Source organism: Rhincodon typus, unplaced genomic scaffold, assembly GCF_021869965.1.
Source record: "Rhincodon typus isolate 14 unplaced genomic scaffold, sRhiTyp1.1 hic_rhity00005243, whole genome shotgun sequence".
In the NCBI taxonomy this organism is placed as follows: Eukaryota; Metazoa; Chordata; class Chondrichthyes; order Orectolobiformes; family Rhincodontidae; genus Rhincodon; species Rhincodon typus.
Window position 1 is genome coordinate 1 of NW_025970881.1, and position 11,393 is coordinate 11,393.

General features: G+C 48.9%; 1 protein-coding gene across 1 annotated transcript; it reads right to left on the minus strand.

The window, feature by feature from the left end:
* Positions 1-255: 255 nt before the first annotated feature.
* LOC109925775 (abhydrolase domain containing 16A, phospholipase) lies at positions 256-11,327 on the minus strand (the record flags this gene model as incomplete). The annotated part of the gene is made up of 6 exons (XM_048594020.1): positions 11,230-11,327; positions 10,309-10,437; positions 9,752-9,866; positions 9,091-9,192; positions 1,727-1,790; positions 256-305 (listed from the first exon to the last, which is right to left on the minus strand). Coding segments are annotated over exons 1-6 (558 nt in total), but the record flags the coding sequence as incomplete, so codon positions are not given.
* Between the last annotated feature and the right edge of the window lie 66 nt (positions 11,328-11,393).

The window sequence follows — 11,393 nt, forward strand, 5'->3', positions numbered from 1 at the left end:
CCCGATCCTTATCTCGGCTGATGTACACACCTGACTCCTGACCCACAGCCACTGAGTGCCCTAAAATGCCATTCTGTTCCAGGGCAGGATGGGAAGTGACCGCTGGGCCATGCCAGTGACATCCACGTCGCCTTGTGTTTGCGCTCAGAAATGCTCATTACACCAGGGTTGAAAGGCTCGCTATGTGGTAAAGGCAGCCCCGCTACCTGCCACCCCCCGCCTCCCCAATGCGTGGTCAGGCCTGAGACCACTCACCGTGCTTCCCGCAAACCCAGGGTGGTTCCATCCGAGGACCGAGTATCCCGCTGAAAAAAAACCAGGGAGAGAGAAGGAAAATTGAAACAAGGGGCACCGTCAATTCCGGTCAAATTCTTAAGCCCAGTCGGAGGCTGTTTGGCCCATCCAGCTGGTACTGGCTCCTTCCAAGAGCTGCCCAATCAGCTACCCCCACCCCCACCCCCCCCCCCACCAACCCCCGCACTCGCTTCCCTTTTTAAACTGCAGCGGTGTCTCTCTGCTGAGAGAGATCAGCTTCCTCTGCATTCCAGATCAACACAGAATACAAAACAAAACGAGCCAACTGCAGAAACGCTGCAAATCAGAGAAATTGCTGGAAAAGTCAGCGAGGGATTTTGAAGAAAGGACACCGGACCCGAAACGTTCACTCTGGTCTCTCGCCACAGAGGCCGCCAGACCTGCTGGGTTTCTCCAGTGATTTCCGATTTTGTTCCAGATCAACACAGTCACTGCCTGTAAATATAACTCCCATCTCTGCTCTGAGCCATACTGCAACTCTCTCAAACCGGTGTCCCCCTCCCGCAAGAAGGGACAGTGATTCCTTGTCCTTTTTTAACTGAAACCTTTTCAGCTCAGCGGTTAGCACTGCTGCCTCACGGCGCCAGGGACCCGGGTTTGATCCCACCCTCGGACGACTTTCTAAGTGGAGTTTGCACATTCTCCTCATGTCTGTGTGGGTTTCCTCCGGGTGCTCCGGTTTCCTCCCACAGTCCAAAGATGTGCAGGTTAGGGCGTATTGGCCATGCTAAATTACCCATAGTGCCCAGGGATGTGCAGGCTGGGTGGGTGAGCAATGGGAAATGCAGGGTTACAGTGGTAGGGAGGGTGGGATGCTCTTCAGAGGGTCAGAGTGGACTCGAAGGGCCGAATGGCCTGCTTCCACACCGTAGGGATTCTATGAATCTTGATTTGACCTCCCCCGATCTCTGCTGGCTGACAAACGACCCAAACTTGTCCCGTCTCTCGTCCCTTCCTGTAAAGCTCCTCATACACTCCATTTCTGAGTGACCGCCAATCTGGCCAGCAGGGAGTGTGGTTTCCAGGGTGAGTGGAGGTCATGGTGCCAGGTCACATTCCAGTGCCTGGAATAAACAAGGGTAGACAGGAAAGCTGGAGGAACCACACTGCAGTCAGCCAACTTGCTGCCTTGGTTAAAATGAACCAGCCGCATTGAAATAGCCGGAGAAAGAAAGCCGGGGCCATGCCTTGTGCCGATCAGGACAAAATCTCAAGAGTGCCAAATCTCAGAGAACACCAACTTATATCGCACGAGAAAGGGGGTGCTGATTGGTTAGCCAATGGACTCTGGTTGGTGGATACGTTGCCATGCAGAACGCAGCAGGGAACCAGGAACTGGCAAACTCTGGCTTGAACTCAAACCAGGATCGGTCGAGGTGCTAAAGCTGTGTTCTCGACAGGAGCCTCATACCTTCCATTGGGGTGCTGACACAGCCAACCTCATAGAAACCAGCGTTCCCTTCACAGCAGACCACCTGTAGTGGACAGGAGGGATATCCGTTATTACAGAGCAGGCTGGCAGAGGCTGTAATGTACCCTCAGCGCATCCCCAACACTCCTCCCCTCTCTCTCTCTATCCCCACGGCCCCCACCTCCAAGATTCTCAGCTCACTGAGAGGCCATTCAGCCTTCGCAGCGCTCCTTCGAAACAGCAACCCAGTTAGTTACACAACTCCTGCCCTTTCTACACCCCTCACACTCCAAAGCCCTTCTATTTTATTCCCTTCTCAAGCATTTAACATAACTGTACAGCACAGGAACGGGCCCTTCGGCCCAAGGATGCTGTGTCAAACATGACTCCTAATGAAACTAATCCCTCTGCCTGCCTGTGATCCATATCCCTCCATTCCTTGCACATGCATGTGCTTATCTAAAAGCCCCTTCAGCGCCGCTATTGTATCTGCCTCTACCACTACCCCCTGGAACATTTTTCAGACTCCTGCCACTCTCCATGTAAAAAACTTGCCTCTCACATCTCCTTTGAACTTTCCCCCCTTCACCTTAAATGCGTGCCGCCTAGAATTAGACATTTCAACTCTGGGAAAAAAGATTTTGACAGTCAACCCTATCTATGCATCTCATAATTTATAGACTTCAATCAAATCTCCCCTCAGCCTCAATGCTCCAGAGGAAACAATCTGAGTTTTTCTAGCCTCTCCTTCTAATCCAGGCAGCATCCTGGTAAACCTGTTCCGTCCCATCTCCAAACCCTCCACATCCTTCCTGTAATGTGGGGACCAGATACTCCAAGTGTGGCCTAACCAAAGTCTGATAAAGCTGCAACATGACGTCCTAACTCTTGTACTCAATTCCCCGACCAATAAAGGCAAGCATGCCATACGCCTTCTTTACCACCCTATCTACTTGCATCGCCACTTTCAGGGAGCTATGGACTTGAACCCGAAGATCTCTCTGTACATCAATGCTGTTCAGGGCCCTGCCATTTTATCAAATTCCTTTTGTTCGGAGAGTGAGCATTCCATCTTCTTTCACCATCCCTACAGGCTGGCCTTTCAGATTGGCACCATGCCCTGCTCAGGGTGAAAACAAGTCTTCCACCTCTTTGTTGGTTTTAAATCCACGCCCTCTGCCCTCTGACAGACTTGGCAGGAAAACCACCATCTCCTTATTCACTCTCAACCAGCCAGCAAAACCTGGGACACCTCCAATAAATCTCACCTTCCACAAAACCCCAGCTCCTCCAGCCCTCTCCCTGTAAACCCTTCCGCATTCAAGCGAACAGATGGGGGACCTAGAGTCATGGAACCATATGGCACAGAAACAGACCCTTCAGTCCAACTAGTATACACTGACCAAGTTTCCCAAACTAAACCAGTCCCAATTGCCTGTGTTTTCCCCATATCCCTCTAAACCTTTCTGATTCATGTACCTATTCAAATGTCTTTCAAATGTTGTAATGGTACCTGCATCCAACACTTCCTCTGGCAGCTCATTCCACACATAAACCACCCTCTGTGTAAAAAAGTTGCCCCTCAGGTTCTTTTTAAATCTTTCTCCTCTCACATTAAAAATATGCCGCTAGTTTTGAACTCCCCAGCCCTAGGAAAAAGATCTTAGCTATTCACCTTATCCATGCCCCTCAAGATTTTATAAATCTCTATAAGGTCACCCCTCAACCTCCTACGCTCCAGGAAAAAAGGTCCAAGCCTCTCCTTGTATCTCAAACCCTCCATTCCCAGCAAAACCCTGGTAAATCTTTTCTGGACCCATTCCGGTTTAACGATATCTTTCTCATAACGAAGCGACCAGAAGTGGACACAGTACACCCCTGTGAAAACAGACTGCAGGAGACAGAGAATGGGTCTGGTGAAGACCATGAGCAGAACCTGTTCCCAACCACGAAAGGACCGGAAATCAGAAGGTGTAGACTCAGAGCAATTGGTGAAATGGGAGGAAATACTCTTTCAGGAGGAGTGTGGTTGGTGGCTGGAATTGTACTGCCTGACTGTGCAGTGAATTTAAACTCCACCGATTCAGACTGAGCTGAAACCCAGTGCAGGAGACAGGATGCTGTACACACGCAGTAGGTCCTGGGACATCACACCATTACTGAACAGCAGCTTGTACTGTCAAGGCTGTGTGGTTCTTAACAGCCTTTCAGAAAGCAGGGGCACGTTTACACAGCTGCAAACCACAAGCGGGTCTCTACCACATCTTACAGCCCTAACATCCGAGAAATTGATGAAGTTTGACGTCAGTAATTTAAAGTAGGGTCAGACTGTTATCACACCAACTAAAATTAGCCTTCTGCTGCAAATCCAAAGAGCAAGGTGCTAAGTTTGGTTACGTGTATGGAAGACGTGTAAAGACAGGCCCCTAAAGAGATAACAGAATTGGTCAAGTAGCAGGAAAGTACCGTGAACTGTGAATGAAGAGGAACTGCTGGGACTGTTGCATACATCAGATCTGTTTAAAAGATCGGCTCAAAATTCCACGCACATTGAAGGTTTCTCTCAAAGACTTCTCCCAAACATACAAATATTTCTTTGGTGCCGATGATCTCCTTTGTGTTTATTTCTAACCCACGCCGTGCCGCTGATAGGTACGCCTTTCAGAGCCACACTGTGGTCTTGCACATCTTTGTGTGATGCCCCACCTAGCTGAGCTACCAGCCACACACACAGCCTGTCTGAAAAGGAACGTGGGTTTATTAAGCAGACGCAGCTGCCCAGAAAGAGCCCCTGAGGACATGACAGGCTCCATCCTGCTCTGTAACAGTACCGATTCTGTGAAAACTGAAGTCCCTCATCTCTGTTACTAATCAAGAAATTTCCATACTGACCACATGTAAAAGGCCTTTATGCCTCCTGTTTTCTGTTAAACAAGCAGTCTTTAATCTGTGCCAATATGTTACCCCCTACAACACGTGCTTTCATGTTCCACAGCGACCTCTGACGTGGGAGATTATCAGATTCTTGCTGGAAGTGTAAATACAGCATGTCCACTATCTCCTCTTCGTCCTGGGACAATAGTGAGGCTTTCAGAGGGGTGTTTTGTCCTGATTTCTTTTACAGAGAGACTGGGGGACAGGTGCTAGACAGTCTATGAGAAGATAAACAACTTGTGAAGCCTCGGGTGTTTGTTTCTAAATGAAAGCTGCAACAAGAGAAGTAGCCTGAATGGGTGTGATCAAGCTCCCACCCGCAGAACCTTTAGTTTATAGCAGCAGCTGCTGTTCGGGTCCTGAAGAAGTAGAAAGTATTCCCCCCTCCACACCTCCCCCCACTCTCAATTACAGCCAAAAGGTGAGCGGGGGGGGGGTTCTTTTCCTAGGCTGGTGGACTGCATGTAAGACAAACTCTGTTTTCTGAATTTGCCTTTTTGCCAAGGGGTGTGTTTATGGGATGTTTCTATATTGGAACAGTTCTGTATCTATTATTTGCTTAAGTTTTCCAATAGAGTTGTTATTCCAAGTCCTCCTTTCTTTTGTTGTATTTTAACCACAGTGTTTGAATAAATTGTCTTTTGCTTAATTTTCAGTAGCTTGACCAATGAAATTTCATGTGGAACATGGAACTTTACTTTTGCCTTTTAAATAAGTAGTTAGGGTCTGGGCTACGTTCTTAAAATATTTTGAGGGGGTCTGGTCTGGTCCATAACAATCCACGGTTCACAATACTTCCTTCAATGACTCCAATTGTCTGGTTACACACAATTTTCCTTTCACTAAACCACGTCAACTCCGCTCAATTACCTCGGACATAACTGCTAACATTTTCCCCATGACAGACGCAATGGCTCTGCAGCTTCTTGTTCTCTGTCTCCCCCCGCTCCCTTGATGAATAAATGAGTTATGTTCACTGTCTTCCAATCTAATGGGACCTTCCCCAAATTTGGAAAGTTACAGAAAATTAAAACTAATGCATCAATAATTTCACCAGTTGTTACTTTTAAGACCCAAGAACGCAGTTCATCAAGACCTGGGCACTTATTAGCCACAGCATTAACTAGTTACTCAGTACCAGTTCTCTGGTGATTGTGAATTTCCTGAGTCCATGTCTCCCTTCCATTTCCTGAATTACTGCTGTGTCTGGGATTACCTCCATCCTCTACAGTGAAGACTGATGCAAAACAGCTGCTCAATTCATCTACCAACCTTTTATTTCCATTATTAATTTTCCAAACTTTCACTTTATAGGATTAATGGTCACTTTCTTAGCTCTTTTGTTTTTTTTTAAAGAAGCTCTTACTATCTGTTTTTAAATTACTGGCTACCTGTAATTTTCTCAATTATTTCCTTGATGTGGAGGTGCCAGTGTTGGACGGGGGTGGACAATCTCCCATGTCACCAGGTTACAGTCCAACAGGTTTATTTGAAATCACAAGCTTTGGGAGCGCTGCTCCTCCATCAGGTGCAGTGCATTTCATCTGACAAAGGAGCAGCGCTCCCAAGCTTGCGATTTCAAATAAACCTTTTGGACTATAACCTGGTGTCGTGTGACTTATTACTTTCGTGGCTATTCTTGGCTGTTTTTCATATTCCATTCAATCTTCCGATGTGCCGCCTGTCTTCGCAAAATTATATCGATTTTTAACACTATCTTTAATATATCCTGTTAACCATGGATGTCTCCTACAACCTCTTCCGACGGGCACAAGGTACAGAAGCTTAAACACATGCGCCACTAATGAAGAACAGGTCCTTCCCTGCCCCTATTAAACTGATGAATGGACTCTCTAACTTCAAATAACGTTGACCTTGTTAATGTTGATCTTGCCTAAAACGTCGCCTGTGCGATGTAACCTGCACGCCTTACTGTCTTTTTCATCTATATGCCCTTGCTTACTATGATCTGCCTACACTGCTTGCAAACAAAGCTTTTCACTGTACTTAGGTATCAAATCAAATCAAATCATTTGTCCCTCAGAAAGAATTCCAACATGTAAGAAACAATGTATTCTGAAATATCCCCTCAAATGCCTGCCACTACAACTGGATTGATTTATTTTTCTTTATTCATTCACGGGATGAGGGCATCACTGACCAGGCAGCATTTACTATCCATCCCTAATTGCCCAGAGGGCAGTTAAGAGTCAACCACATTGCTGTGGGTTTGTAGTCACATGTAGGCCAGATGAGGTAAGGATGGCACTTTCCTTCCCTAAAGGACATGAGTGAACCAGATGGGTTTTTCCAACCATCGACAATGGATTCATGGTCATCATTAGACTCTTAATTATAGATATTTTATTGAATTCAAATTCCACCATCTGCCGTGGCAGGATTCGAACTCGGGTCTCCAGAACATTATCTGGGTCTCTGGATTAACAGTCCAGCGATACTACCACTAGGCCATCGCCTCCCTCAAGGACTCAGGATCTGTCCTTTAATTTATTTAAAGGTAAAATGCAGGAGATGGGAGATCTGAAATGAAAACAAAAGATGCCAGAGAACCTTAGCAGTTTTGGCAGCATCTGTGAGAGTTAACGTTTTGAGACCAACATAACTCTCCTTGAAATTCTTGATGAGTCATTTCAGACTCGAACCGTCAACTGTGTCTGTCTCCTTCTCTCTCTTTCTCCACAAATGCCACCAGATTGCTGAGCCTCTCCAGTGTTTCATTTTAATTATTATCCTTCAAGGTAATTTTCCTATTCACTTCAGCCAAATGGGTTTTCATGCTCACGTAACTGTCTTTATTTTAACGGGAAAGTCTCAGTCTGGCTCCTCTCTCTCTCTCTCTCAAATCGAAGGCAAAGTTCAATTGTGTTGTGATTGTGCTGTGATCACGAGGAGATCATTAATTAATCCTGTCACATTGCACAATACCTGGTTATTACAGATTGCTATCCGGGGCATGCTTTTCTCATAAACGAGCCTCTGCATCCTGCCCGAGATTTCAACATTCTTTCTAAAGCGAGCTGCCCAGAACTGAACACACGACTCCTCCTGTAGTTGGCCCAGTGTTTGCTGTGGGCTCATGTAACTTCCTCAATTTCGTAGACTTGCCCCATCACTTACGTGGTCAAGCATTCCAAGAATGCAGTCTAACAGCTTTCTGAGCTGGTCCTCCTTGAGTACATGCTGTCCAAGTCACTCTGTTCTGGCATTCCCACGCTAATTGGGAACTTTTCTTCCCATAGTTTATATTACATCTCATCATTCTCCACCACAAACCTCTGGAACACTTTCCCATGGGGAGGTGCTTCACCACAGAAATAGTACAATTAACAGGAAAAGGCAGGGTTTTAGATAAAGATATGCTTTTCCCACTGGTTGGGGATTCTAGACCTAGGGAGCACAATCTGAGAGTGAGGGTGTTCAGGGAGAGACATTTGGAAGCACTTCGACACACGAAGGGTGGGAGAGGTTTGGAACTCTCACACAGCAGTGGGTGCTGGGTCAGTCGTTCGTTCCAAATCTGGGATCGATAGGCTTTCCTTATGCAGACGGTTTTAGGGGAATATGGGTCAAAGGCAGGTAGACGGAGTTAGGACACAGATCAACCTTGATCTTACTGGATGATGGAGGAGGGGCTGAATGGCCTTCTCCCGTTCCTATGACGGTTTGCATACAGCGTGCCTGTTTCAGAGTGCTGGCGTACGCAGTTCCACTGCTGAGTGTTAGCCTTGTGGCTCGACATGCTCCACTCTCACCTCCCAAGCCAGAAGGGGGAGGGGGATCTGCTGCCCCCCAACCCCACCCCGCGGTGTTTTCTTTGTCCCTCGCACACAAGTTGGTCTAACCACGCAACATTTACAAACCCCTTCGCTGCAGAGTCAGGCTCCACCGGCCACATACAGAGCCAGCTGTGTGCAGGGTCCTTCAGGCTGGTCCACAATTGCTCGCGGCTCGTGGATCATGCTTCCCCAGGGAGACCAAGCTGTGCCCCCAACTGCAGCAAACTGGCAGGGGGTGGCGGAGGTGGGGGGGGCGTGCAGTGGCAGAGCGGCAATGAGACCCCAAGCTGGTGCTCAAATCCCACCCCAGCAGCCAGAAATCTGGAAATGGAAGAAAGCGAGCCCTGGCGAACGAGTGACCTCTCTCTCGGTGATTACAATAGAAAACCCATCGGGCTCCGCTTTGGGAGGGAAATCTGCCCTCCTTACCCAGTCTGGCCCACACGTGACTCCAGGCCCACAGCAAGGGTGCTGGCTGTGAAATGGGTGAGCGAGCGAGCGAACAGGTGCACTAGAGGCCTGAGCATTGCCAGCTTGCGTTTCGTGCTGGGGGTGAGACGGGAAAGTGACACACTGTACGGGAGAGACACATCACACAACAGTAACCTTTGGCCGTCCCAGTCCCTCCCTTACCAGCTTTTTCCCACGCTCGGTCTCCGACGCCCTCCGGTCCACAAACACTGTATCGATCTGGTTTCCGTCACAGGCGAGCAGCTTAGCTCGCTTCCCTTGGTACTGCGAAAGGGAACAAAGATGGGGGGTGCAGGGGGGAAATAAAACACAGTGCGACCTTCATCACAGACTCCACTTTCAGATATTTGGGCAGCCCAATGACACACACTCAAGCTCCCGCGGACAGGAGATTTTTCTTTTCTTTAACCTACTTGACTGATCAAATCGTTCAGAGGTGTTATTACACAGCTCCAGAGCTTGAACCCAGGCCTCCCAGTCCAGGGGCACTACCACTGTACTGCAGGAGGCCCCAATACGGAGAGGATAATTTTTCTTTTCGGACGAAAAGGCCAGCACTGGTCGGGAAATGAAGATCAGTCACGACTCTCCGAAAAGCTGCTGTGAGATGTGCCCAGGGTGGGTGTAACATCAGACGTGAAAGCGCGACAGCTCCCACCAACTCATCCCGCGCCTCCCAAAGTGGCAGTGTCAGCCCAGAATTACCCACTTCGCTCTCCGTCTCTCGCGTGGGAATCTGTACCCAGGGGCATGTGTGACACAGAGACAATCGTCAGGTTGTGGGGGGACACGGGGCTGGCCGGCTCTGCATTGCTGCCCTTACCTCCTCCATCAGACGCGCCTGTCCCTGTAGCAGCATCGGCATGATGGCTTTCTGGAGCAATGAAACCGAGCCGGGGTATAGCATCCGTCGACCAAACGAGTGGGCCATTAAATAGCTGCAAAACAAACAGGGAGGCAGGTCACGGGGGGCTGCACCACGCAAGGCACGGCTCACACACAATAACTGATGGATACAGCACTGACCCAATCTCCAGTTTGCCACAGCAGCCAAGAAAGTAGAGGAAAAGCTTAAAAAATAACACACGCACGCACACAGACACGCATCCAGACACACACCCACTTACGTACACGTACACAAACACACACACAAACACAAACACAAACACAAAAACACAGACACACTTACATACAGAAACACACACACACACACACACACACACACACACACACACAAAGTATGGGAGGAAGCACAGGACAATCAGAGACAGGAGTAGCGTGGAGCAGACGGCTGACTGGTGTACAGAGAAATCCAACCCGACTCTGGTTTCGTTTCCAAACGTACGCAGAGGTGCTGCAGTGGCACGGCAGGGAGCTTACCCAATAATCTGGCCGGGCAAGCTGAGGATCTGAGTGACCAGGTTGTTCCCAGTTGTCCCTCTGGATTTCAGATCGGGTTTCAGCAGCGGAACTCCAGCCTTGCTCAGCTTCACCGATCGATGGTCCTTCCTGGCACGGCAAGAAAGGGACCGCTCAGTGGGTGGCACAGCACGTTACAGAGCCTGGACAGACAGGAAGGTGGCTGTTCGGCCCTTTGTCCCGATCCAAGTTACAGAATCGTGGCCAGTCTGCATTCACCTTCTGTATAAAACCTACCAGGCCCTGGCTCGGACATTGTCAGCTGTGTCACAGTCTCCAGGGGCTTGCTGAGAGGACAGACACGCAGGTAAATCTACACCATCCTTGATGGGAGGAGCTGCTTCCTGACATTACCGAACCAGCTGCCTCCACATGTTTGAGGATTATGGCCACCCTCCCACCAAATCCGACCTAATCTGGACTCCCCCCAGGTTAGCCCCTCTCCCCTTCCCATTCACCAATCCCTTTAATCCCCTCGAAAGCCTCGACACACGAGCCAAGTCTGTCCTACCCCACCCTCAGAGTGAGGGGGTCAACGTTACATGACAAATCAGGAGTGGGCCTGAGGCCATTCCACCCCTCAACATGACCTCATCTTCATTTTGTAACTAGAACCCCTCACAGCCTCTGGAACTCCAGACTGATCCCCTCCCCAAGTGGATCGACAGTGATGGGTATACTCCACAAGGTAGCCTTCACTGCTCACCGAGGGGGAGAACTCTCGAGACCCTCGCACTCCCCATCCGCATTAAAGACTGAAACAGGGCCGCCTGGTCCCATATTCCAGCCTGGGTAGCAGGAATTAGTATTGAGCCTAATCCAACAAACACTGAACAGGAATTGCCGACCCATGGTCGGGGCACAACCTCAGTGTGGTCATACCCTAACTCCACTAGCCCAGTGCTTGCAGACCCCATTATAACCAATATAACCACGGGTTTAATAACCGTCCCCACCAACCCAGTGCTCGCAGACCCCATTATAACCAATATAACCACTGGTTTACTAACTGTTCCCACTAGCCCAGTGCTCGCAGACCCCATTAT